This window comes from Chlorocebus sabaeus, chromosome 12, assembly GCF_047675955.1.
Source record: "Chlorocebus sabaeus isolate Y175 chromosome 12, mChlSab1.0.hap1, whole genome shotgun sequence".
NCBI lineage: Eukaryota > Metazoa > Chordata > Mammalia > Primates > Cercopithecidae > Chlorocebus > Chlorocebus sabaeus.
In genome coordinates this window covers 106,600,217-106,628,060 of record NC_132915.1, presented here as the reverse complement: position 1 = coordinate 106,628,060, position 27,844 = coordinate 106,600,217, and the positions used below count along the sequence as shown (strand labels likewise).

Below are 27,844 nucleotides of genomic sequence, written 5' to 3'. Positions count from 1 at the left end.
GACAGAGTGAGACTGTCTCAGGAGAAAAAAAAAAAAAAAGATATATATATATGTATATATACACATCCACATACATCATAATAATTGTTGAGGTAAGGGAAGCACAGGGGAAGTTGAGAAATTTCTCCGGTGGCCCTCAGTCAGAAAGTGGTAGTGACAGGATTAGAACTGAGATTGTCTGGATAAGGCCGACTGATGATATTCCAGTCCTTCATACAATAAATTTCTGTAGTGAATTATAAATGCTCTAGGACAGAGGTTCTTAACTTGGACCTCATGGGTTGGCTCCAGTGGGGTCGGATCGTGCCCTTTACTGTTTGGCTTTCCGCATGTTGCTTATCCAAGCCTGCTTCTCAGTTGTGAAACAAGGATGACATAATAGAACCTGTCTCTTGCAGGGAGGGAAGTAGGATAAATGAACTTCAGCTGTCTCAGACCAAATGCACAGGATGCGCTCATTTAATCTCTTACTGTATTAGCTTGTTCACAATTTGCTGAGCCCAGAACCATCCCCAAAATACACCAATCAAGACGTTGGTAAGTTTGTCTGGTTTATTTGCAATCTGTAGAGATGATATCCCACGCACACTCCCATGCACACGCACACACATACTTCATCCACCTGAATTTGCCCGACAAACTGTCCTCTGAGTCATAGGGACAAAGCCATACTTGGCAGTCCTCACGTTACTGGTTACATTAGATTTGGTCTTTCAGAAGGAAGATAGTTGAAGTCCCAAGAAGCTGAACCCTTAGCCAGAGAAGTAAGAGTCCTAGAACCAAGAGCCACAACCTGAAATACGTGCAGACCGCCCCCGCCCTCCTTCCAGGGACCCCTCTTGAGACCCTCTCCTCCCAGGAGTTGAGTTCCAAGAAATGAAGGGACCGATGGGGTTTCCCAGGACACACGAGCCCCCACCCCCATTCAATGAGAAAACCCTCTCTTCCGCCATTTCCAGAAGCTGGGGCCAAACCTGCTCGCTCTCCTTCCTTAAGGAGACTTCCTGCAGTCTTGTGGAATTGTGGAACTTACTGAAATAAGCCTGATTGGTTCTGCCTTCCTCTCTGAGTGAGGAACAGGGACACTGAATATGATGGGTAGTCAAGGAAGGCTTTATCTTCCTCAAAAGTCCCAGCCTGTCCCAGAGAGGAGACGTGGTGAGGACAGGCAGTTGCTAATCTAATGATCTTGGGGGGGAAAAAAACAGGGGAGGGGAGGGGGTAGCAGTAGGATTTTCCATTTACAGGGAGGAATGTTTTGCTGGGGTTTAAACTTCAACTAGGCCTGTGTGCATTTGAAGCAGATCCTTGAGCTCAAGATCAGCCAGTCGTGGCCAAATAACCTCATTCCTGAACTGGTTGAAACCAGTGGGTTAACCCAACCTGGCCATTTCCTCATGCCTTACCTGCTTTCCTCCCTCAATCTGCTGTCAGAGGTGACTAAGGAGCTGCAGGGAACCCAGGTTGGTTCCAACCACCAAGAGCTCCCAGTCCTGTCCACTTAAGGTGTTGCAAAGGCTCTGCCAAGACTCTCACCCAGTCCTGGGCCCAGCTAGGCCCCCCGGGACTGCAGGGAAGTCACCCCATGCCTCCCCCTCCCTAACATTTATCTCATTTTCATTGTCTGGGTCTCACTTTCCTATTGGACTCTAAGTTCCATGAATCTGTCCATTTCATTACTGGATTCTTAACTGTTGGCCTACAGCAAGTGCTTAATAAATATGTTCAGTGAATAACTGTGTCTAAGTCCTGAGCAGGTAGGGTAAGAGACTTCAGAACACAGGTGGGGTTAAGGCTGAACTCCCTGATCAGCCAAGATGGGGCTGACTTTGACACCTTCCTGCATGAATTACAAGAGGCAGATTCAGAGGCCTGGTCTTTGCCCAAAGCCTGATGCTGACTTGCAGGCATGGGGGAGGGCGAATCCTGGACCAGGGTCTTCAGAGCAAGTGAAACCCTCTCCAAGTGCTGACCTAGGAGGTTGCCCCTTCCCAGCCCTTCCCTGTTCTCATAACTAACTAGGCAGCCCACACTGGAGACAAGGTGTAGGCAGGGTCCCTGAACATCTGGGCCCCAGTCCAGGGCACCTCCCTCTAGAGATAAGCCTGACCTTGGGCAAGGCACTTAACCCTGTGGGGCACCAGTCTCCTCACCTGTGAAGTGAGAAGACTGGCCCAGCTACCCTCCAGGGTGCATTAGGTCTCTAAAATCCTGTGAGTCCCTAAGAAAGGACACCGATGACCCCAGTCCAGTTCCCAAGCTCAAGGTTCTGAGAGGTCTGGGGAGAGATGAATTAGACAGTGGATACTGCACATGTCAGGACAACATGGGAGGACATAAAGCTTATAATGGGAGGTCAATAAATATCTGGTGAATGAGTGAGTAAATGAATGAATGATGGGAGTAGGGTAGGAAGACAAATGAAGGAAGTAGAGTCAGGTTTCAAGCAGATTGGGGTCAGAAAAGCAACCTTGTATTGCTCAGTCTTGGCTTACCAGTGCTACTGACTTTGCTGTGAGCATTTTACTCCTCATTCTCCCATCCTGGTCCCCTCAGTATCCTCCCTAAAAGGTGGAACGGCACTGAGCTGGCCTTTCCCCCCAAAACCCCTGGCCTCACTTCTACCTCCGAAGCCCTTTGCTGCCCCAGTAAGGGACAGTAGGGCTGCACGCTGCCTCTCAGCCACCTGCAAGGGTGTGGCCAGAGAGCAAGACCAGAGGGTTCCTTCTGGTACCTTCTTGAAGGGCTCACATTGCCAAGCTCCTTTCCTTCCCACCTTCTGTCACATCATTAAGGATGAGAAGAGGTATGGAATGAGTGGGGATCAGCTGGGGCAGGTGGGCCATGAGTGGCTGTGTCCTGAGTGACCCCAGAGCCCTGGAACCATAGCACTGTCCAAGGAAACCCGAAAGAGGCCCTGCAGCCTTGTCCCTACTCCAAGATCTTCTCAGAGTGGCTTGGGGTCCTCATCAGATCCAGGTCAGTGAGCCTGAACTTGGCTTGGAGACTTTCTGGAAGGATGGAGAGTGCCGGTTCCAAGAGTGGGGAACACAGGCTAGAAGCTTCCCTTGCCCCCTCTAGTTTTTGGTTTGATGTCAGCCCTTCTGCACAGGGAGCGGGGAAGGAGGGAAGAAGAGAGGGAGGGGACCCAAGGTTCAGGATTTCCTGACCCAGAGCCCCTTTAAGGCAGATAATTTGTGCTTTACAAAGACATCGATGAAAACACAAACAAACCGTCAATGACCAAACAAATGAGAGAGAGAGAGATCACAGTGTGTCAAGAAGGGCAGCAAGATCAGGAGGGAGGAGTGGGGCGGGAAGGCTGGGGAGTCCAGGCGGGGTCCTCAGGGCAGGCTAGCAATGTCTCTCTCTGGAGGGGGGCCAACTGGCTTGGGGCTGCTCTCGTTGGCTTTTCCTTCAAACATCATGACGCTGGTTTGGAGATGGAGAAAATAAAAAAAGAAAGAAAAACAAGATTAGGATCCTTCCCTCATCCAGGGAAAGATCATCCCAGCCTCATGTCAGCAGAGTTCTCGACAGAATTTAAATCTGTTCTCCGGTGGGATCCTTGCAGAAGCCCAAGACAGCAGCTCCAAGGAAGGGGCTGCTAGTCCCATTTTACAGAGGAGAAAATGGAGGCACAAAGTGGTGTTGTGACTCCTCAGAACCACACAGGCGGTCCAGGACGGAGGCTGGGTGCGACTCCAGGCTTCTGACTTCTAGGCCATGCCCTTCCCTTAACCACACTGCCTGGAGGAGGCTGAGCCAGGCTGGGCCATGCCGCTGCGCAAAGATCTTCAAAAACCTGCCCACTGCTCTGAGAGTGGTGTCTGAGGAGTAGAGGGTAGGGGCTCAGAGTATACCCTCCAGGGCAACCGCCTGGATTCAAATGCCAACGCTGCTATTTCCCAGCTGGGTGGTTCAAGCAAGACACTTAACCTCTCTGATCCTCAGCGTTTCTCCCTGGAAGTGGGGGTGCTAGAAGATCTGGCCAGATTGGACCGTGGGCTCATGGGCCAGGTACTCAGTCTCCTTGGGCCTCAACAAGCTCCTTTGTAAAACGAGACAGGTATATTTTACATTCGTACTTTTTAAAAAGTGAATCTTATTTCATAAAAGCCAAGTGAGTGTTATTTTCTGTTTTCTTTTTTTTTTTTTTTTGAGACTGAGTTTCGCTCTTGTCGCCCAGGCTGGAGTGCAATGGTGTGATCTCTGCTCACTGCAACCTCCGCCTCCTAGGTTCAAGAGATTCTCCTGCCTCAGCCTCCCGAGTAGCTGGGATTACAGGCGTGAGCCACCACACCCGGCTAATTTTTGTATTTTCAGTAGAGACGGGGTTTCACCATGTTGACCAGGCTGGTCTCGAACTCCCGACCTCACGTGATCCACCTGCCTCAGCCTCCCAAAGTGTTGGGATCAAAGGCATGAGAAACCACGCATGGCGGGAGTGTTATTTCCAGCTGTGACCAATGACGATGAGACTGTGCAGGATAACGCTCTTTGTTGGGGCGATACCCACAGTGTGCCACCATATAGTAGGTGTTTGCCATCAGCCACACACTAGGCTGGACTCTTCATAAGTGTCATTTCATTAGCCCTCGGGATATCACAGAAGACATGATGATCACCCCTATTTTATAGACGAAGAAACTGAGACTTGTAGACCTAAGGTAACTTGCCCAGGGTCATTTTGGTAGCAAGTAATAGCATCAAGATGCAAACCCTACCTCCCTTTGGGGCCAATTTTTGACTCTATTTTATGCTTACAACAACCCTGTGGGGGTAGTGGAGGTGCTTTACCAATGGGGAAACTGCCAGGCGTGCTGGCTCACGCCTGTAATCCTGGCACTTTGGGAGGCCGAGGTGGGGCTGATCACTTGAAGTCAGGAGTTTGAGACCAACCTGGCCAACATGGTGAAACCCCATTTCTACTAAAAATACAAAAATTAGTTGGGTGTGGTGGAGCACACCTGTAATCCCAGACACTCGGGAGGCTAAGGCGGAAGAATCGCTTGAGCCCAGGAGGCGGAGGTTGCAGTGAGCTGAGATCATGTCACTGCACTCCAGCCTGGGTGACAGAGTGAGATCTAAAAAAAAAAAAAAAAAGAGGAACTGAGACTCGGAAAGTTTCAACAGATTTATCACCATCGTCACCATCACCACCACCACCATCATCATCGTCATCATCACAGTTGCCACTTACTGAGTGCTGATTCTGCCTGACTCTGCTACAGCCAAATTTCCCCTGCAGGGTACATATTAATATGACCATTTGGGCCGGGCGTGGTGTCTTACGCCTATAATCCTAACATTTTGGGAGGCTGAGGCTGGCAGATCACCTGAGGTCAGGGGTTCGAGACCAGCCTGGCCAACATGGCAAAACGCTGTCTCTACTAAAAATACAAAAATTAGCCAAGAATAGTGGTGCATGCCTGTAATCTCAGCTACTAGGGAGGCTGAAGCAGAAGAATAGCTTGAACCCAGGAGGTGGAGGTTGCAGTGAGCCAAGATCATGCCACTGCACTCCAACCTGGGTGATAGAGTTAGACTCCATCTCAAAAAAAAAAAAAAAAAAAAAAAAAAAAATTGACAGATAAGGAACTAAGGATCAGGGAAAGTAAGTACCTTGTCCAGCAGGTCACATAATGAGTCACCTACTAGCTGGGGAATGGCTGGGGTGCCCAAAGCCACGGGCCTCTCTGCACAGAATGATTTTACCTTCAGAGGTCCCGGGGAAGGATGAGGTACTCACAGCTTGAGGACAGCCGACCGTTTCCCCAGCATCATGTTCACAAAGTCTCGGTAGGAGATGGTGTCACTGACCCCTCCTGTCACCTCTGAGATCATCTTCTTCATCTCCAGGTGGGTCTTGGGGACACCAAGCTTCTCCATCATCCTCTTTAAAGACATCAGGTCTGCCAGAAGAAGAGCATATCTGTTAAGTGGAGATGGGCCTCTAGGGCTTAGCAGGGAAGCGGGGAAAGCTCCACCAGGTACCCCATGCCTAGAAGCTTGGCGTCTACACTCTTCCTTAGGGAGGAGGAGCCCATCACACCCTCCCTGCTCTGTTCCGAGGCAGTGTAGACTAGTAGTTAGTGACCTGGGCCTCTAGAGTCAGACGGGCTTACACTGGAATCGAGCTCTGCTATTCCTATCTCTGGGATCTGGGGCACACTACTTAACCTCTCTGAACCCCTGCTCCCACCAATGGTGGAACGGGTGGATGGCATCATTCAGGGATAGCCGTGAGGGAAGCACCGGCCCAGAGCACTTTCTTCACACCGTGACTGTAGGCTCTGCTATTTCCCGCAGTTAGGGCGGGCCGGGTGCCCACTCTCCTACTGCCTGGGGAGTTATGCCCAGTGTGGCAGGGTCAGGGAGTCAGGCATTGAAAGTCACTCTGCTGGGTGCTGAGTGGCAGGTGGCTTCTCCCCACATGCCACTCCTGTCCTGCTGTCCTAGGGTTCCACCCCAGCTGGAAGGGAGAGGACGCCAAAAATATCCCACAGAGCAGGAAAACCAACAAAAGAACAAAATTCAAGAAAAACAAGGGAGGCCCCAGAATGTCACTCCAGTCCAAGGCGGTGCTGTCTCTGACCACCCAGCTCCCACCAAAATCTGAGGCAATTTCCTTTGGATTGTTCTTCAGTGAACAATGGGTCAGCAAAGGATGGCAGGAGAGGGCTGTGGTTGGGGGCCGTGGGCCGTGGTGTGGCCAATGCTCCTCCTGGCAGGGCGGGCAGGACTGGGGCCAGGCCCAAAGGTGCCAGGATGTCCAGGCATTCAGAGAGATCCGGGCAGCCTTCTCCAGGAAAGGGGAAAAGGGGCTGCACATGCACCGTCAGACTCCGAAGTTGGCAGGACCTTTCTCCGGCAGTTCAGCAAGATGCTTCAAAAGCCTTTGACCCAGTGTCCCCTTCCTGCGATTTCCTCTACAGAAATAACCAGGGAGGTGAACATGCACTCATGTACAAAGAGGTTCTTTACAAGATTATCAATAATAGTTAAAATTGGAAGGCATCCAAATGGTCCACACAAAGGCATCGGCTAAACAAATTAGAATCCATTCCTACAATGCAGCCATTAACTATATTTCAAAAGAAAATCAGCTGGCGCCGTGGCTCACGCCTGTAATCCCAGCACTTTGGGAGGCCAAGGCGGGCAGATCACTTGAGGCCAGGAGTTTGAGACCAGCTTGGCCAGCATGGTGAAACCCCGTCTCTACTAAAAATACAAAAATTAGCCAGGCGTGGTGGCACGTGCCTGTAATCTCAGCTACTTGGGAGGTTGAGGCAGGAAAATCACTTGAACCTGGGAGGCAGAGGTTGCAGTGAGCCAAGATTGCGCCACTGCACTCCAGCCTGGGCAACAGAATGAGACTGTCTCAAAAAAAAAAAAAAAAAAAAAAAAGAAAAAAAAAAGAAAAAGAAAAAAAAAGAAAAACCAATAATAAATCAAAACACTCACCATTGTTTTATTTTACTTATTTTTTCTGGCCAGGCTGACCAATAGAAAGTTATTATTTTTGAGGAGGCTCAAAAATGGTATAAAACAGTTTTTGTGATTAGAATAAAGAGTGGAAGGCTAGAAACGGAAATGTCAGTAGCAGCTACAGGTGGGGTTGTGGGTGATGTATTTTTGTCTTTGTGCTTTGCTGTGTTTCCCCAATTTTTTTTATGATGAAAATGTGTTTATTTGATAAGCCAAAACCTTTTTTTTTTTTTTGAGATGAAGTCTTGCTCTTGTTCCCTAGGCTGGAATGCAATGGTGCAATCTTGGCTCACTGCAACCTCCACCTCCTGGGTTGAAGCGATTCTCCTGTCTCAGCCTCCCGAGTAGCTGGGACTATAAGTGTCTACCACCACGCCCAGTTAATTTGTGTATTTTTAGTAGAGATGGGGTTTCACCATGTTGCCCAGGCTGGTCTCGAACCCCTGATCTCAGGTGATCCACCCGCCTCAGCCTCCCAAAGTGCTGGGATTACAGGCACAAGTCACCATGCCTGGCCAAATTTTCTTTCTAAAGAAAAAAAAAATGATCAAAATATGCCAAAGGGAGAAGGAAAGAGAGAGGACAGGGAAGAGGAATAGAAATGCTGGTGGCAGCATCAATCCGAGGTGCAGGGTGAAATGGAAAAGGGGGAAACTGTTCAGAAACCAAAGGCTGGGCTCTGGTTCACTGCCAGTGTCCCATGCAAGCAAGTCATTTCACCTTTCTTTTTTTTTTTTGAGATGGAGTCTCACTCTGTCACCCAGGCTGGAGTGCAGTGGCACGATCTTGGCTCATTGCAACCTCCACCTCCTGGGTTCAAGCAATTCTCCTGCCTCAGCCTCCAGAGTAGCTGGGATTACAGGCCCCCGCCACCACGCCCAGATTATTTTTGTATTTTTAGAGATGGGGTTTCATCACATTGGCCAGGCTGGTCTCGAACTCCTGACCTCAGGCGATCCCCATGCCTCGGCCTCCCAAAGTGCTGCGATTACAAAGTGCTGCGATTACAGGCGTGAGCCACCGTGTCCGGCCCATTTCACCTGAGTCTTGCTTTCCTCATCTGTAAAATGGGGATAATTAAACCAGCCTTAACCACTTCTTTGCTGGTAAGGTCCATGTATGGTCTCCTACCAGAACGTAAGTACCAGTACCTGCACAGCAGGATGCAATAAGGAGAGAATCAACATATATAAAAGCACCTTGCCAACTGCCGAAGTCTCCAGGCCTGGGCAGGTGTGGCACCCTCTGTCCTAAGTCCCCACAGCACCTGGGGTGGGAGGCTGAGGTGTGGGTGGGGAGGGAAGCAGTAGGGGATGAAAGGGTCTGGAGGTATCTGAGGGCGGTGGCAATAGGGCAGAAGGCAAGGGGCTGTGGCTGGCTCAGCTACAGCATATTCACCAGCCTTCCGGACTGCCCCGTGCCTCTTACCCGCATAGAGGGTCTCTCAAGCCCTCTACCCACCTAACGCCCTCCTCCCTAAACACACTCAAGGCCTCACTCACCAATCTCGCCTTCATTGTTCAGGTCAAACTCCATGTACTTCTCTGGAAATCACAGAGCAAAAACTAGCATTAGTTTGGAAGCAGCATCTCCCTGCGGGGACCCAGTAGCTCCCTTGTGGGCAAATGACGGTGTCCTCAGGAGTCCAAACCACCTCCCGCACCCTACCAAGGGTCTTGACTTGGGTTCCCCATCTGCTGAGCCATGGCCTCTGGAGAAAGAGCTCATCCTGCCTGGACCACTCTCCTAGAGGTGCCACAAGGGAAAGATGGCTGGGAGCCACTCTGACCCTCTCGCCAGGAGGGCAGCTACTTCCTCCCAGGTCCCCAGCAGCGTGGACCAGCTGCATCTGAGTTAGTAGCAAAGTGACTAGATCTGATTCCCTGCCGGGATTCTGGCTCCTGGGTGTGGAAGGACAGGGTGGGGGCAGCCATGGGTGCGCTTTTCAGTGTCCCAGGCAGTTCTGATGGGCAACCAGGTGCAGGAACCAGTGATTCAAGGGTCCTGTGCTTCTGAAACCAGGAGAAAGGCCTGCCGTAGCCCACAAAGTGGCTACACAGACCTGGGGTACACAGACCGTCACCCCAAACCTCATGCACAGACTGCGTTATGCTTCCCTGATCAAGGAGTCCAGGAAAACTTCCGGCAGTGAGGGAGGGTGCTCGGAGCAGTGGGTTTGGTATGTTCTGACGGGGGCAGTGCGCCAAACGAGCGTGGGGCCTCTGCAGGTCACCTCTGCCCTGGCAGAGTGGGGCCTTCATGGTCCATCCTGCCCCACAGTCAGCCAGCAGAGAAAGCAGAGGCCCTTCCGCAGACTGTGCTGCCCCCACGCACTCCCTGCCTGCTCCAGCCCGCTGTCCCTCTGCCTGGAATGTTCTCCCAAGTATTCTCACCGCTCTTCCTCATGGCTTCAGGGTTCCCCACCCTTTCTTTTTTTTTTTTTGTTTTTTTTTTTTTTTGAGACAGAGTCTCGCTCTGTCGCCTAGGCTGGAGTGCAGTGGCCGGATCTCAGCTCACTGCAAGCTCCACCTCCTGGGTTTACGCCATTCTCCTGCCTCAGCCTCCCGAGTAGCTGGGACTACAGGCAACCACCACCACACCTGGCTAGTTTTTTGTATTTTTTTTTTTTTTAGTAGAGATGGGGTTTCACCGTGTTAGCCAGGATGCTCTCGATCTCTTGACCTCGTGATCCACCCATCTCGGCCTCCCAAAGTGCTGGGATTACAGGCTTGAGCCACCATGCCCGGCCTCTTTTCTTTCTTTTCTTTTTCTTTCTTTTTCTTTCTCTTTCTTTCTCTTTCTTTCTCTTTCTTTCTCTTTCTTTCTCTCTCTTTCTCTCTCTTTCTCTCTCTTTCTCTCTTTCTCTCTTTCTCTCTTTCTCTCTTTCTTTCTTTCTTTCTTTCTTTTTGAGAAGGAGTCTTGCTCCATCTCACTTCTTCACCCAAGCTGAAGTGCAGTGGCGTGATCTCAGGGGGGATACACAGCTATACAGCTCACCTAGAGCAGAGTTGGGACTTGAACCCATGTTAGTCTGGCTCTAAAGCCCCTGTTCTTAACTATTATGCCTTTTTTTTTTTTTTTTGAGATGGAGTCTCACTCTGTCACCAAGGCTGGAGTGCAGTGGCTCAATCTCAGCTCACTGTAACCTCCACCTCCCGGGTTCAAGCAATCCTCCTGCTTCAGCCTCCCGAGTAGCTGGGATTACAGGCACCCGCCACCACACACAGTTAATTTTTGTATTTTTAATAGAGATAGGGTTTCGCCATGTTGGCCAGGCTGATCTTGGACCCCTGACCTCAGGTGATCCACCCGCCTCAGCCTCCCAAAGTGCTGGGATTACAGGTGTGAGCCAGCGTGCCCGGCCTCCCCACCCTTTCTAAATTGCACCCCCTCCCCACCTCTTGGCACTCCTGTCCTCCCTCACTCATTTCTCACCAAAGCACCTATCAGAATCTGCCCACCTTGTATTTCCCAGCTCTCTGTTTAGCCTCCCATCACCTCTCTCACACCGCCCCCTGGCTAGAACACAGGCTCCCGGGCTGCGGGCTGCCTTGTACGTTCACCATGGTGCCCCCAGCCTGGAATGGTCCTGGCACATGTACAGGTGCTCATTTGGAGAGCAAATGAGTGAATGATGTAACTTCCTGTCTGGCCCAACATCCCAGTGAAGACAAGTAGAAAGGATGCCGGAGCCCTGAGATCCCTCCCTCCTCGCAGAGCCACCCCTGGGGGTGTCCACACTGGTATGCAGAGAAGGGAATAGACTGCTCTCTTTTCACAGCTCTGCTACAGGTGGCTGGGACGAGGTGGGGTCAGGAGTATCTTTTACTATTTCCCTTTTCTCTTCTTAATGTAAAAAGCATCATGGCATAGCAGTTAATGGCAGGGGCTTTAGAGCCAGACCGACATGAGTTCAAGTCCCAACTCTGCCCTAGGCGAGCTGTGTGTTCCCCGCTCTCTGAGCCCAAGTTTCTCCATCTGTACGTTAACAAGCGAACCATCTCCCTCCAAGTCGATTGGGGTGATGTCGGGGGGGCTCGCCACGCCGCATGAGAAGTGCTTCACACAGGCCGACGTCCAACAAATGACAGCTGTTATTAATATGATGAGCCCTAGACGCCCAGCCTAAGGACAACTGGAAGCGATTTGAGGAGCACTTGGCCAAGTTCTTTGCCCCGGAGCTGGGAGGATGCTCGCACTGCAAACACTTTGGAGGGCAATGCAACCTCCAGGATATTTTCCATGACAGCCCGGGGCTCCTGCACCTAAGTGCCTCCCCTGGCAGGGAAGGTGGGTCTGCGCCGCCCCCTATGTGCCCGGCTCCTCTCCTTTCGAGGTGCTGGCTGGAAATCAAGCGCCAGGGCCCCAAACAGAGGGACCTTTATGCTGCCCCTCTCCCCGCACCGGCTCCCAGGCCCTGCTTTCTTTTCATCCCGTGCTGCCGGGTTTCAATGGGCAGAAACTCTGCCCCCCTGCCCCACTGCTGCGACACAAACGTCCATTCTCCACAGGGGCTCCTGAGACACTCTGCTGGGGAGGGGGAGAGGCAAGGCTCGCTCACAAAGAGCTGATTGTGTGCGGGGCCCGGGAGTGACGGGGCCTGGGCAGCAGCGGACGGGAACCAGCCTGAGCCCTGTGGGCAGGGAGGGGCAGGGCCAAGACCGGGCTGCAGGCAAGGGGTGACGGGGCCCACGGGGGCAGGGAGGCAGGTGGAGGGGCCTCCCCCCACCTCTCAGGGGGTCCCTGTCTCCAAGCCTGCCAGGAAGAAGGGCATTCTGGATGAAACAGGGCCATAGGCTAGTCCTGTGGGGCTAAGGGGTCCTGTGTGCAAGGGCAAGGGGCCAACCCACCTCCCCCAGGAACGTATGCAGGGCAGCCAGCCCCAGCTTACCTTTGAAGGCTGTGAGCTTTTCTGGAAGGTTCTCTTCATCACTGTACTTCTGGTCACAGAGAAACTCCTACAGAGGTGAGAGGGACAGTGCTGAACAAGGGGTGGGGGACAGAAGTCACCCATATGTGGGCCCAGGTGCCTTCCCTCCTGTGGGGTAGCCAGGTGCAACCAGGCCCAGTTTGTCCCATGTTCACCCTGGCTTCCTGTCGCCCCTTGGAGGCAGATCTGCACCGTCCGCCCTGTGGACAGGAAGTTTGCCCAGCAGCCTGGGGAGGCCCCATAGGGTTCACTCTGGGTGACTAAGCCCTCCAGCCAGCAGCTACATTACCAATGCTGGGACCCGTGCCCCTCTTCCAAGGACACGCCAGATTCAGATCCATGAGGCTGTGAGCTCCAAAGACAAGCCCCTAGTTCTGTCATTAACTTCTTAGGAATGTGATCCTGAGCTCATTCATTCCTCCCTGCACTTTTTTTTTTTTTAAGAAGAAGTCTTGCTCTTGCCCCCAGGCTGGAGTGCAATGGCGCGATCTCGGCTCACTGCCACCTCCACCTCCTGGGCTCAAGCGATTCTCCTGCCTCAACCTCCCCAGTAGCTGGGACGACAGGCACCCGCCACCATGCTCAGTATTTTTAGTAGAGACGGGGTTTCACCATGTTGGCCAGGCTGGTCTCGAACTCCTGACCTCAGCTGATCCACCCGCCTCAGACTCCCAAAGTGCTGGGATTACAAGCGTGAACAACCGCGCCCGGCCCTCCCTGCACTTCTATTGCCTTATCTACCAAATAAGAATCATGATCCTGACTGCTTCTTGAGTGTGTATAGAAATCCAGTGAGGCCAGGCCAGGTGGTTCATGCCTGTAATCCCAGCATTTTTGGAGGCCGAGGTGGGCCGATCACCTGAGGTCAGGAGCTTGAGACCAGCCTGGCCAACATAGTGAAACCCTGTCTCTACAAAAATACAAAAATTAGCTGGGCGTGGTGGTGGGCGCCTGTAATCCCAGCTACTTGGGAGGCTGAGGCAGGAGAATAGCTTAAACCTGGGAGGTGGAGGTTGCAGTGAGCTGACATCCCGCCACTATACTCCAGCTTGGGTGACAGAGGGGACTCCATCTAAAAAAAAAAGAAACAAAGAGAAAAGAAATTCATTGAGTGTGTTTATTCATCATCTCTGCTCTAATGGGGAAAATGACTATATACTTACCTCTCACCTGTTTCCTTGCCTGTAAAATGGGGGTTTTGATCTCTGGCCTGCCTTCCCTTCAGATGCTTGGAGAGACTCAAATGAGTCCTTTCAGAACCAGATGGGCAGGGTGGGGAGGACTGGACACTAACACTGGCCTCCAGGGTGAAGCCCTTACCTATGTGATATCTTCACAGCTCCTAGGAGTCCCAAGAGGGAGCTATTATGATTATTATTTTGAAACAGGGTCTTGCTCTGTCATCCAGGCTGGAATGCAGTGATAAGATCTCAGCTCACTGCAACCTCTGCCTCCCGAGCTCAAGTGATCCTCCCACCTCAGCCTCCTGAGTAGCTGGGACTACAGATGCCTGCCACTACGCCTGGCTTATTTTGTATTTTTTTGCAGAGACAGAGTTTCACTATGTTGCCCAGCCTTGTCCCAAACTCCTGGACTCAAGTGATCTGCCTGCCTCAGCCTCCCAAAGTGCTGGGATTACAGGCGTGAGCCACCGCGCCTGGCCAGTGGACATTCCATTCTTCATCACTGAGCTAACCAGACATGGACATTGCTCCTCCATCCATTCATTCACTCATTCATTCACTCATTCAACATTCTTGGGGGACGACACAGTGCATACTGCACTGTGCTAGGCATCAAGGGAGCAGAGGAGACCATGGTGAATATGATAAGGTCTTTAACCTGAAATTACAGAAAGCTGGTGTTTAAAATGATGTGCAATGTCACCCACATTAATCACGTGATCTATTTCCTACTACATGATGGCCAAGTCTGTTCTTACAAATCTCTTTTTTTTTTTTTTTGAGACAGAGTCTCGCTCTGTCGCCCAGGCTGGAGTGCAGTGGCCGGATCTCAGCTCACTGCAAGCTCCGCCTCCCGGGTTCACGCCATTCTCCTGCCTCAGCCTCCGGAGTAGCTGGGACTACAGGCGCCCGCCACCTTGCCCGGCTAGTTTTTTTTTGTATTTTTTAGTAGAGACGGGGTTTCACCGTGTTAGCCAGGATGGTCTTGATCTCCTGACCTCATGATCCGCCCGTCTCGGCCTCCCAAAGTGCTGGGATTACAGGCTTGAGCCACCGCGCCTGGCCTGTTCTTACATATCTCTTAGAACAGAGAACTCACCACCTTCCTAGTCTATTGTTGCAAACCCCTAAGAGGCTTCAAGTAGAATAGAGGATGACAAGAACTAACTGACTATAAAGCAATCTGGGTTTGGATCTCAGTCTCCCTTTTTACTGGCTATGAAATAGGCCCAATTGTACCCACTCCTTGGGCACTGGGCTCACAGGTCAGCTCTCAATGAGCAACAGATAAGATTATGAGTATGAAGCAGAATATGGCCTCTTCTATGGCTCAAATTTCTCCACATTAACTCAGCACCCCTTGACCACAGTAGAAACATACCTGAAAACAGGGCTTCCCTCACTGGGTTGGGAGAGGGGTCTGGCTGTTCTCTAGCTTTTGGTAAAACATTGGCTGTGGCAGACACTATCTCCCTAAATCCTCACAGCCACTATTATTCCCATTTTACAAGTTAAAACATCAGGACTAGAGAAGTTAAATACCACGTCTAAAGTCCATAGACAGGCCGTGTGCGGTGACTCACACCTATAATCCCAACACTTTGGGAGGCTGAGGTGGGCGAATCACTTGAGGTCAGGAGTTTGAGAGCAGCCTGGTCAACATGGTGAAACCCTATCTCTACTAAAAGTACAAAAATTAGCTGGGCGTGGTGGTGCACGCCTGTAATCCCAGCTACTTGGGAGGCTGAGGCAAGAGAATCACTTGAACCTGGGAAGGGTAAGTTGCAGAGAGCCAAGATCAAGATTGTGCCACTGTACCCCAGCCTGGGCCAGACTCCATCTCAAAAAAAAAAAAAAAAAAAGGTTCATGGACAGCTAGGGAAGGTTGGTTTTGAACCTGGGTCTACCTGACTCCAGGACCTGTGTCCTCCTGCACCTGGGCAGAGGGCAGTCCCAGGGCCTATGGGGTCTTGTTGGCTTGGCCACAACCTCACTCCAGGTCTCACTGCCATACACTGGCTGCAGCCCTGCCTCCACTTAGCTGATGCTGGATCCTTCTTGAGGCCACCCTCCTCCTAGTTGGCTCTGTTGAGGACTTCCTTTCCTCTTGGCTCCCTCTCACAGCTCTTCGGCACTGCTCCCTCACCCCATCCTCTGCCCAAAAGGAGGACAATTAACTTTTGTCTGTGACCGTGAGCACACCAGGCACCTCCCAGGGTCCCAGATCCCATATCTGTCCAGTGGAGGGACATATGAGATCAGTGATTCCCAGGCTTTGGGGTCACGCAGACAAGAAATATTTTTAAAGGAGGGGCGCACTAATATAAGAGTGCCAAGTTTCTATTTTGCCAAGTAAAGACTTTTTACACAATGACCATTGACTGTTGCCGTGAGTTCAGAAAAGAACATTTCATAAAAGTAGGAAGTTCTCCATCTCTGAATGTTTAAATGGAATCCATTTAGCCTAGGTCCAACTCACCACAGTGACCGTGCCTTCCCTTCCCTTTACCAAGAACTAGAGAAACTTCCTGGGGAGGCACAAGAGCACCAACATCTGGGAACCTCTGGGGAGAGATTTGGAGGGCCTGTCCCAGTTCCTGGGCTCTGGTTGACCAGAAATCCTGCCTCAGCCTGGACCGACCAGCCCTAGAGATCCAGTTTTACTTGGGCCCCTCTGTAGGTGGATGGGTTCAAGTCAATGACATGGTCCCTGGCCTTAGAGACAAACCGCACACAGACACAGACCAACCAGGCAGGGATGAAGAGCAAGGCCACGTGCACAGCATGAATGGGAAGGCTGCCCTGGGCTGCACCCTGCACTAGCTGTGCCTCCTTCCTGGAGCCCACAGATCTGCGTGGTTCTCTCCCTCACCTCCTTCAAGCCTTTGCTCAATGTCACCGTCTTTTTTTTGCTTTGTTTTTGTTTTTTGAGACGGAGTCTCACTCTGTCACCAGGCTGGAGTGCAGTGGCGCGATCTCGGCTCACCGCCTCCGGAGTTCAAGCAATTCTCCTGCCTCAGCCTCCTGACTACGTGCACACCGACACATCCAGGTAATTTTTTATTTTTTTATTTTTTTATTTTTTTTTGAGACAGAGTCTCGCTCTGTCTCCCAGACTGGAGTGCAGTGGCCGGATCTCAGCTCACTGCAAGCTCCGCCTCCCGGGTTCACGTCATTCTTCTGCCTCAGCCTCCCGAGTAGCTGGGACTACAGGCGCCCGCCACCTCGCCCGCCTAGTTTTTTGTATTTTTTAGTAGAGACGGGGTTTCACCCTATTAGCCAGGATGGTCTCAATCTCCTGACCTCGGGATCCGCCCGTCTCAGCCTCCCAAAGTGCTGGGATTACAGGCTTGAGCCACCTTGCCTGGCCGGTAATTTTTGTTTTAATAGAGATGTGGTTTCACCATATTGGGCAGACCGGTCTCAAATTCCTGACCTCAGGTGATCCGACTGCCTCAGCCTCCCAAAGTCCTGGGGTCACAAGCGTGAGCCACCACACCCAGCCTCAATGTCACCTTCTCAATGCGGCCAACCCTATTCATTCTTTTTTGTTAGCATGATCACGGTTCACTGCAGCCTCGACTTGCCTGGGCTCAAACGATTCTCCCACCTCAGCCCTCCAGAGTAGCTGGGACTACAGGTGTACGCCACTACACCTGGCTAAGTTTTGTATTTTTTGTAGAGATGGGGTCTCCCTCTGTTGCCCAGGCTGGTCTTAAACTTCTGGACTCAAGTGATCTGCCTGCCTCGGCCTCCCAAAGTGCTGGGATTATAGGCGTAAGCCACCATGTCCAGCCCTGTCCACCCTGTTTTATACTGCTCCCTGCCCACTGTAGCTGCCCCAACTTCCAGTCCACCTTATCCTGCTCCGTGGGATGGGCCACCTCCAAACATGATTTCCACTGCCACTGCTCACTGAGGTTACTACACACTCTCTGCCTCCCCTGCTAGAATGTAGGTTCCGCATAGCAGAAGCTCAGTAAACCTGTGCAGGATGAGTGAAGGAGTTGAAACTCAAATTAACTAACTTGCCCAAAACAGCAGAGCCAGCAAGTGAATGTGCTGGGAATGAAATTCTCTGTAGTTGGGGCTCCCTCCCTGCACAGTACTGAAGAGGAAGTGGGTATCAGGAGGCAGCTGGGAGGAGGCAGGGCCCGAGCCACAGGTTTAGGGTCGACGTGCCCAGCATATAGTAGACACTCAATAAACATCTGTTGAGGAGCCCGAGGATGGAGGATCACTTGAGGCCAGAAGTTCAAAGTCAGCCTGGGCAACATAGGGAGATCCCATCTCTACAAAAAATAAAAAATTAGCTGGGCATGGTGGCGCATGCCTGTAGTCCTAGTTACTTGGGAGGCTGAGGCTGGAGGATCACTTGAACCCAGGAGTTGAAGGCTGCAATGAGCTTTGATTGCACCACTGCACTCCAGCCAGTCTCCGTCTCTAAAACACAAAACAAAACAAAACAAACAAAAACAACAACAACAACAACAAAAAACATCTGTTGAATGAATGGAGAGGCCTGCCATTCAGTCCAGAGTTACTTTCTCCATCTTTACCCCTGCAACAATCAGGCAGCTTTGCAAAAGTGTGTGCCCATGTGTGATAGAGACTGGAGGGGCTTTGGGTTTGGACTCCTGTTTTTCCTTAGAGCCAGAAATGACAAATGCAGCATGGCATGGTGGTTCACACCTGTAATCCCAGCACTTTGGGAGGCACAGGCGGGCAGATCACCTGAGGTCAGGAGTTCGAGACCAGCCTGGCCAACATGGAGAAGCCCCGCGTCTACTAAAAACCACACCTGTAATCCCAGCTATACTCGGGAGGCTGAGGCAGGAGAATTGTTTGAAGCCGGAAGGTGCAGGTTGCAGTGAGCTGAGATCACGCCACTGTACCCCAGCCTGGGCCACACAGTGAGACTTTGTCTCACAAAACAAAACAAAACAAAACAGAAAATGACAAATGCTTGGGCCACAAGTGACCAGGGTGGGAGAAGCAGCTGAGCTGCTCATGCATGGGCGGCCCTCACACTGGCCCTGGGATTAGGGCAGCTGTGCTGACCATCCCTGGGCAGGGGGTGGGGGAGCCCGGCGGGCAGTGGCAGGAACAGGACTCCATCAGCCAGGCTGCCATGCCCGCTCCACCTCTGAGCTCTGGATTCTTGGTTCCTGCTCATGTACCACCCACAGCTCCCTCCCTGCGGGCATCCTCCCCCAGTCCCTGCCCAATGCACAGATACCCTGTCTTTCCAGGACCCCTGGCTGCCCTGACCCTGGGTCCACAGGCAGAGGAGACAGATAGAAGCCACCCCAGGTGTTTGGAAGAAAAGCAAAATAAAGAAAAAAAAAAAGGGCAAACCGGAGCCAGAATGCCTGAGTTGAATCCACTTCGTGGCTGTGTGAATTTTTTTTTTTTCGAGACAGAGTCTTGCTCTGTTGCCCAGGCTGGAGTGCAGCGGCACAATCACAGCTCACTGCAGCCTCCACCTCCTGGGCCCAAGCAGTCCACCCACCTCGGCAACCCAAAGTGCTGGGATTACAGGCATGAGCCACCGCACCCGGCCAGCAAATACTAAATAAATGTTAGCTATTTGTTATTTTTTTCTAACACTTATGTGCATACAATTAGCTTATAACCGCCATAGACCCTCATAGACTATTTAACAGGTTAGGAAGGAGACCCCCTCCCCGTGGAGTAGGCCAGTTATGATTTCTCTCTCCTCTCTCCACGTATCCCCATTTGACAGATGGGACAACTGAGGCTCAGAGAGGTTGCTCAACTTGCTCAGGATTGCCAAATTTTAGCAGTTCAAGGTCTATGCCTGCCCCAGACAAGAAGGTAGCCTGGCTGCAGGTTTCTGGGCAAAGAAAGTCAATACTGGGAGTTACCTTTCCTCTTCGGCTACCGTAGGAGGTTATTCCGGAGGCCAGGAAACCACTCTATAGCCCTCCAGGGAGATGGGGGCGGGGGAGTAGGCGGTTTATTCTATCCCCTATCCTCCTCACACAATCTAACCCACTGTCCCCAAAGACAAGTTTTCCCGGCTGCAGAAAGTGCTGGGGTGGGAGAGCCGGTGTGAGTGGCGCAGGGGGCCTCTGGGCCCTGAAAGTGGCTATTGACATGCAGAGGGGTAGGCCTGGAGGCCACAGTGGCCTGATCAGTCCCTAGCAAAGGGCCAGGAAATGCAAGGGGGCAGGAGCTGGGATTGACACACAGGCAGCTGAGCCCACTTCTCAGTCCCCAGGGACCAGAGCGTCCAAGGGTAGGGCCTGGGAGGTGGCAGAGCTGTTAAAATATCCACCCAGCCACAGGACCAGAAGGGATTCCTCACAACATTCAGCCTGCCTGCCTTGTTCAACAGCTGGGGAAACCGAGGTGCTGGAAGGGACAGGCCCTGCCGGAGGTCACGACAGTTGAAAGCATCGCATCATCTGTCTGAGCACAGGGTGTGCAGGACACAGTAGACAGCTCGCCAGGGTTGCAATTCCAGCTCTAGCACTTACTAGCTCTGTGGCTCTGGGCAGGGCAACTTGCTTTGCCACTCTAGGCCTCAGTCTCTTCATCTATAAAGTGGGTTTATCTATCAAATGGGATCATAATGATACGTAGAACCTCCTTGCCGAGTTGCTGTAAGGAATTTTGTTTGTTTGTCTGAGTCAGGGTCTTGCTCCGTTTCCAAGCCTAAAGTGCAATGGCACGATCTGCAGGGTCACTGCAGCCTCGACCTCACAGACTCAAGCTATCCTCCTGCCTTCGCGCCTGGCCTGCGGTAAGGATTAAACGAGCTAATTGCACAGGAGGAGCCTGGCTCCTAGTGCACTTGCTGAGTGTTCAAAATTATTATTATGTCTTAGGATCATCCAAACTCAAGCCACATCGAGAGGCAGGTGTGTGAGGGGGGTAGGGCAGGGAAAACACCACCCACCGACCATTCTGTGATCCTTCGTGATCCCCTGAAGTCCTCCCGGCGAGCCTTGGCCCACTGGCCATCCCTCAAGGCCAAGTTTTGCTTCGTCCTCAGCACCCGGCTGACCTGGCAGTGATGGGCCATCCACCTGCCTGAATCCTCCCATCTCAGTCCCCGGTGGCACCTGTTCACTGCCGCCTTTCCTGGTCACCTATAGCCTCTGATGCTCGCCAGAGTCCCCCAAGCCCATCCCTGCCCCCAGCGAGGCCCCCAAGTGCTATGCCCAGGAATGGGGGTTTCCAAACCCATCTGAAACTGGCAGCCCCTGCCGTGCCTGGCCCTCAGAAGCCCTCCCACCTGCCTGCTCCTCGCTGACTTAACTCTCTTTCTGGGCTGGTACCTCTAGCACCTTCTGGCGAACCCTTGCTCCTGGCCCTCCAGGTTTGTCTTTCTGTATCAGCTGCAGTAGAATTTTGGGGTGGGCGGATATCACCATCTTGGAGGCCATCCAAGGGGCTGGTATCTCAGGCCTTGGACAAAAACTCCAAGGACAGGAAGCACCATGCCGGGGCGTGGGGCCTCTGACGCAGCCCACAGGCTCTTAAAGGGCCAGGGCCAGGCCACAAGTGGTGCTGGCACCTGGCAAGTAGCAGGAGCCTGTAATGTGCACCCCCAAGGACAGCAGGTTCACATTCCCCACTGCAGCCCTGGGCCTCATTCAGATGCCGCATCCTTGCCAACAGATGAGGCAGCTAAAGAAAAACACCCAAGCAGCTACACAATAAAGCACACCCTGCAGAAATTCCATCTCCAGCTTCCTGTGACACGGCCACACCAAGGTCATAACTGGTTGGACCTGCAGGGGACACTGAATCCTCAGAGGCTCACGTGGCCACTTATCACCATCTCCCTTATAATATATTAAGGAAGAGCAAGAGACATGTGTGCCCAGCAATGCCAGCTGGGCACATTCACCTGGGCAGGGACAGAGTGGCACTGCCAGGTACACAGGAAAAAAGACACACCTGTGTACTTGCCTGGGTCAGGTCTCAGAGAACCCCCATTGCTGGGGGAGGGGCAGGGGATATATACACCCCCGGGCAGAGATACCCAGCCTGCCCTGCCCAGCTGCCTTCCCAATGCCGATGACATATGGCTTCTGAAAAAACCATCAGGGGCCAGGCGCAGTGGCTCATGCCTGCAATCCCAGCACTTTGGGAGGCCAAGGTGGGTGGATCACTTGAGGTCAGGAGTTCGAGACCAGCCTGGCCAACATGGTGAAACCCTGTCTCTGCTAAAAATACAAAAACTAGCCGGGAGCGGTGGTGGGCACCTGTAATCCCAGCTACTTGGGAGGCTGAGGCAGGAGAATCGCTTGAACTCGGGTGGCCGAGGTTGCAGTGAGCCGAGATCATGCCACTGCACTCCAGCCTGGGCGACAGAGTGAGACTCCGACTCAAAACGAAAAACAAAACGAAACAAAAAACCGTCAGGTACCTAAACGTGACAGGGAATGCTGAGTGCCTTTCATTCAACCCAGGAGTGCTAGACCATTGGGACAGTAGCCAGAGATCCTTATTGACATAAGCAAGAGAGGCTTGTGTCCATAGCTAGGCTGCAGCCACCTGATGACAGGGGCCAGGGTGACTGGGTTTGAATCCCAGATCTGCCACTTCCTGGCTGGGTGACTTTCCAGGTGACTTCATCCAGCTGAGCCTCTGTTTCCTCATCTCCGGAATGGGAGTCATGGCTGGACACAGTGATGCACGCCTGTCATCTCAGCACTCTGAGAGGCCAAGGTGGGCAGATTGCTTAAGCTCAGGAGTTCAAGACCAGCCTGGGCAACATGGTGAAACCTTGTCTCCACACACACACACACACACACACACACACACACACACACACACACAATTAGCTTGGCATGTTGGTGCATGCTTGTAGTCCCAGCTACTCAGGTGGCTGAGGTGCAAGGATCACCTAAGCCCAGGAGGTCAAGACTGCAGTAAGCCGAGATCATACCACTGCACTGCAGCCTGGGCAACCCAGTGAGACCCTGTCCCAAAACAAACAAACAAACAAAACAAAACATAGGTGTCATGATAATCCTCATCCCATGGGGCTGTCTGCAGATTCTCACTGTGCATCTACGTGCAGGGGTGCCCTGTTGCGGGGTCAGCAAGATGATGAATGTCAATCTGTGGGCACGGAGCACAGCCACAGCTCGTTACTGTGTTGAAGATCTCGCCTGTTGGCCAGGTGCGGTGGCTCACACCTGTAATCCCAGCACTTTGGGAGGCGGAGGAGGGCGGATCACAAGGTCAGGAGTTTGAGACCAGCCTGACCAATATGGTGAAACCTCGTCTCTACTAAAAATACAAAAATTAGCCGGGCATGGTGGTGCGTGCCTATAGTTCCAGCTACTTGGGAGGCTGAGGCAGGAGAATCGCTTAAACTCGGGGGGGTGGAGGTTGCAGTGAGCCAAGATCACGCCACTGCACTCCAGCCAGATGACAGAGCGAGACTCCATCTCAAACAAACAAACAAACAAACAAAAAATCACCTCGCTTGCTAGTCAGCTCATATGGCAGCGCTCGCTGTCCCCTGAGCGCCTCCTGCTAAGTCCCAGGGCACAGCCACCCTGAGGGGCAGCCCCCCCAGCCCCACTGCTTCTCTCTGTCCCTGTGGGAAGCTGGAGAAAATCTCTCCCGTTGCCATATAAGGCCATGCCTGGCTGGCCTGGGGTCACCAACCATGCCATCAGGGCTTTGGGAATGCCAGCTATGTAGGGGGAGTAGGAGGTGCTGGCCAGTTCTGCCCACTCCGGTAGTGCTGCTATGTACACACGTGCATGCACACACAAACACATAGCGCATGGAGCTGGGGGCGGGCACCCAGCAGGAGGCCCAGCCAAGCTGAGCAATTGAGAAAATAGGCTGGGTTCAAGTCGAGGCTGTTTAAACCCAGGCAATTTACCCAGCCTCTCTGAGTCTCGTTTTCTCGAAAATGGGAACCACAATACTCCCTGGGCTAGAGTGGGCATTTGCAAGATAATGCCCCCAGTGCACCTGGCACAAGACGGGCACATACCAAGTGTCGAAAACAACAGCAGGCCGGGCGCGGTGGCTCAAGCCTGTAATCCCAGCACTTTGGGAGGCCGAGACGGGCGGATCACGAGGTCAAGAGATCGAGACCATCCTGGTTAACACGGTGAAACCCCGTCTCTACTAAAAAATACAAAAAACTAGCCGGGCGAGGTGGCGGGCGCCTGTAGTCCCAGCTACTCGGGAGGCTGAGGCCGGAGAATGGCGTGAACCCGGGAGGCGGAGCTTGCAGTGAGCTGAGATCCGGCCACTGCACTCCAGCCTGGGCGACAGAGCTACACTCCGCCTCAAAAAAAAAAAAAAAAAAAAAAAAAAGAAAGAAAACAACAGCAAAAACTAAAATGAAACCAAAAAGAGGCGTACTTTCATACGGCTTCCTCTACCAGGATCTCTAGGCCCATTAGAGTCTTCTATTTTCACTCTTGAATCCCTTATAGTAACAATAGCTAAGGCAGGGTATGGGGGCACATGCCTGTAATCCCAGCTACTTGGGAGGATGAGATGGGAGGATTGCTTGAGCTGGGGAGAGATGGAGGTTGCAATGAGCCGAGATTGGGCCACCGCACCCCAGCCTGGGCAACAGAGTGAGACCCTGTCTCTGTTAACAACAACAAAAAGCTAAAGTTGGGCAGGGCGTGGTGACTCACGCCTGTAATCCCAGCACTTTGGGAAGCCAAGGCAGGCGGATCACCTGAGGTCAGGAGTTCGAGACCAGTCTGACCAACATGGTGAAACCCTGTCTCTACTAAAAATACAAAAATAAGCTGGGCGTGGCGGCAAGTGCCTGTAGTCCCAGCTACTCAGAAGGCTGAGGCAGGAGAATCACTTGAACCTGGGAGGCGGAAATTGCAGTGAACCGAGATCACGCCACTGCACTCCAGCCTGGGTGACAGAGTGAGACCCTGGAAAAAAAAAAAAAAAGAAAAGGCTAAGGCTGAGCTACCCTGCCCCTCTGGAAGCTGGCCTACACCAAGGGAGAAGAAAGGCCCCAAAGGGAACTAGGTATTGGCCCAGAGAAGCCCCTAGATCTGCCAGCCAAGCTGGGCTGTGCCCCAGGCAGCAGCCATGGTGGTGTCCAAGCTGCCTGGCACAGAAGTAGGGACTCTTTGGCAGTGAATCCTGGGCTTAGCCCAGGCCCTCAGAATCCACACTCCAGTGGGGCAGTGAAGCTGCACCCCCAAGGAAGGCAGTCCGAGCTGCCAGCGCAATTCTGCCTAAAATCCACCTAGCTCGGGGTCTCTCCACTGCAGCCACGGCCATGGGTGAACCAATTCAGACTCTGACACGGAGCGACTCCCCTACAGTATGCAAAGAGCTTCCATCCACTTCCATTGGCTAATGGTTGCAGGGACTCGAGAGAGAGCAGAGATCCCCGCTCCCATTTCAGGCTGGGGAAGATGAGGTTCTGCTGGGCTGGACGACCAGCATGAGCCACGGCAGCGTATCTTCCACTCCCTGCACCTTGAGGCCACGGACAAAGAAACTGTCCTGATAACTATCAGGTCCGCAGTCAGCTCTCCTGGGTGCTTTACATAGATTGCCTCACTGAAAAAAATCACAACCATTATCTTTTTGGAGAAGGAGGCTCAGAGAGGTGAAGTGGCTTGCCCAGAGTCACAGATCAGTGCTTGCAGTACCGCATGACTAAACTGGTGGGGCCACCCTGCGCCACTGTGGCGAAGCGGCTCAAGCTTCCCGTGTGATCCTGGCGCCTCTTTCCTACAGGGCCCTGGTTCCTGGGCCTCAGCAGCCCTACGACGGCTGGGCTCACGTGCTGGGTCTCAGTACAGCATCTTGGCAGGGGAAGGACGTTGGGCTGCAAGCTTTGTCACTGGCTTCTGTGTGGCCCTGGGTCAGCTGCTTGCCCTCTCTGGGCACTGTCCTGAGATGGTTAGACCACAGCTCCTTCCTGCTCACTTTCCCTGGTCCCAGTGCTGCCCACATCAGCCCACATTAGCTGTAAGTCCCTCCTCTTTCTAAGCCAAGCCAGTCAGCTTCCCAAAACAACCCTGGAGCCACCCCCTACCCTTTACCCGCCTCCCCAAGGGTGAGGTTGGCCCTGCCCTCTCAGCTCTTCTGACTCGTCCAACCACGGTCACCTCACCCCCATCTCCAGCTGTCTGTGACTCCGGATCCCGCCGGCTGTGGGTGGATCCAGCCAGCTCAGAACCCGCCTGGCCGGGTGACCCAGGGAGCTATATGAGGTCAGGGTCTCAGGCTTCTGTCCAGAGGGCTAGAGCAGCCAAGCCCCAGGCTGGACTGGCACACAGTGAACTGGGAAGGAGCCCAGCAGGGACCCTAGGCCCCTAAGCACCCCAGCCAGATGTCCAGGCAACCTTCCAGCTGTGCTCAAGATGCCCCCAGGAAGCAGGGTGAGGGTGGCGGTAAGGAGGCTGGAGCTTACCTGGAGGGGGACCCTGAGGTCCCCAGAGCCCGGTAGCTGGGGACTGAATGGGAGTGCTGTAGCCAGTGGATGGAAAACAGACAGGCTGCCTACATCGAAGCAGTCTAAGAAAACCAAGGGGGAATCAAGGCTGCACACTGCTGGCAAGAGGCAATAGCATAACCAGGCCCCAGGCTCGGACCCACCTCCCACAGCCTTCGCGGGCTCTGCTCACCTCACCAGCTGCCCACTGCCGGACTCTCAGCGGGGCTTAGACCCTGGGTGTCCAGGGGACCAGAGGAGCCCGTGGAGGGGAATGCCGAGCCTTGTTTCAGCAGGCATGCCTCTGGCACCAGTTAAGAAGGAAACTGGGAGACGTCCACCTCAGGAAATAATGCCAGTTCTGTGAGAGCTTCCTGAATGCTGGGTGCTGGGCCACGCAGGCCATATGCCTTCCCTCTCTGAGCCCGCACAATGCCCTGCTTGGAGATGAGAGGCTCTCTGCTGAGGACCACAGAGCTGGCACACTGCGGAGGCCAGATCTGAGCCCAGGTCTTGCAGAACTTTAAAGCCACTGGCTGTGCTGCCTTTGAGCTTTGGCCAACCTAGACAGGTCCTGATATCGTTTCTTATCTTCTAGAATCTACGCAAATTTATGGAGCTGGGTGCCTGGCAACAGTAGGCAGGATTTCTTCCGAAAAATCCACCAGGACCAGCAAGAAAAGCATGGAGTCCCTTAAGGCAACCTTTCCTGAAAGTTGGAGTGAAGAGGAGTGGTGTGTTTGGAGGAGCCGCGAGGCGGGAGACCACGGGGAACTGCCAGGATCTCTAGGCCCAACAGAGTCTTCTATTTGTGCTTTTGAATCCCTTATAACAACAATAGCTAAGGCCAGGCGTGGGGGCACATGCCTGTAGTCCTAGCTACTCGGGAGGATGAGGAGAGAGAACCGTTTGAATCCCAAAGGTGGAGGCTGCAATGAGCTGAGATTGAGCCACTACACTTCAGCCTGGGCGACAGACCAGCAAATGACCCGGAGCCTGTGTTCTGAGCTAGAGAGATCACTGGCCTGGGGCGCTTCTCGCGCCAAATCCTTGGGCTGCTCCCAAGCGGGCTTGCGGGGAGCCACGAGCCGGCTGGCATCCGAGCTCCTGACCCGGCCCCACCTCCCCAGTCCCCAGTTGCAAGAGTAACAGCTTGCAACCTGAGACGCCGGGACCGGAGGCGGGAGGCGGAGGCGGATCTACCTGGAGTTGGAGGCGAAGGGGCTGGGGGCGGAGGGAGGCACCTGAGGGAAGCCCGGGGGAAGAAGAGGAAGAGGGTGGATCTGGAGGACGGCATGGCCTCGCGGACGGAGGCGGCACCCGCGCAGCGCGCGGCTCGGGACTCGCATGCTACTCTGGGCGCTGGGCTTACCCGGTTGATCTCGGCCAGCCTCCTCTCCTGCCGGGCTTTGAGCAAGCCGAACGCCTTCCCTCCTGGAGGAGACAAAGAGGCCGCCTTGGAAGCAGGGTCCTCTCCGGGCCACGCGCCCCCGTCCCCGCCCGCTTCCCGCGCGCGGTGGACCCCGCGGTCCGCCCGGCGCGCACAGGTGGCGGCCCGGGGACGGCGGCGCCTACCTTGGAACCTGTTGCTGAGCGCGCCCGACATGGCGAGCGCGGGGCTCCCGCCGGCTCCAGGCTTCGCGGACGCAGCGAGGGACGAGGAGGAGGCACAGGCGCCTGGTCCGAGCTCCGGCTGGCTGCGTGTGGCCGCGGGACCGAGGGGCGGAGGGACGGCTCGGGCGGCCGACACACCCCTCCCTCTGCGGCCGGCCCCTCCCTCCCTCCCGCCTCTCCCCTCCCCTCCCC

At 53.4% G+C, this 27,844-nt stretch overlaps 1 protein-coding gene across 2 annotated transcripts; it reads right to left on the bottom strand.

Moving 5' to 3' along the window:
- Window positions 1-538: 538 nt before the first annotated feature.
- On the bottom strand, window positions 539-27,769 carry AIF1L (allograft inflammatory factor 1 like). Of its 2 annotated transcripts, XM_008005912.3 has the most exons (6): window positions 27,614-27,769; window positions 27,411-27,472; window positions 12,383-12,449; window positions 8,994-9,035; window positions 5,753-5,915; window positions 539-3,432 (listed from the first exon to the last, which is right to left on the bottom strand). In XM_008005912.3, the coding sequence occupies exons 1-6, from the start codon at window positions 27,642-27,644 to the stop codon at window positions 3,345-3,347; spliced, it is 453 nt and encodes a 150-aa protein (XP_008004103.1). In that variant the 5' UTR covers window positions 27,645-27,769; the 3' UTR covers window positions 539-3,344. The 2 variants fall into 2 exon arrangements, with proteins under 2 accessions (XP_008004103.1, XP_008004102.1); XM_008005911.3 differs by lacking the exons at window positions 27,411-27,472; window positions 27,614-27,769 and adding an exon at window positions 20,913-21,058.
- Window positions 27,770-27,844: the final 75 nt, after the last annotated feature.

What these genes read in the sequence shown, in the direction of transcription:
- AIF1L (XM_008005911.3), bottom strand. Translation starts at nt 21,020, where the DNA reads ATGGCCTCCAAGATGGTGATATCCGCCCACCCCAAAATTCTACTGCAG. An exon ending in TTCGCCAGAAGGTGCTAGAG is followed by an intron (nt 12,450 to 20,912) that starts GTACCAGCCCAG and finishes TCACCTCTGTAG; the next exon opens with GAGTTTCTCTGTGACCAGAA. An exon ending in AAAGCTCACAGCCTTCAAAG is followed by an intron (nt 9,036 to 12,382) that starts GTAAGCTGGGGC and finishes TGTGATTTCCAG; the next exon opens with AGAAGTACATGGAGTTTGAC.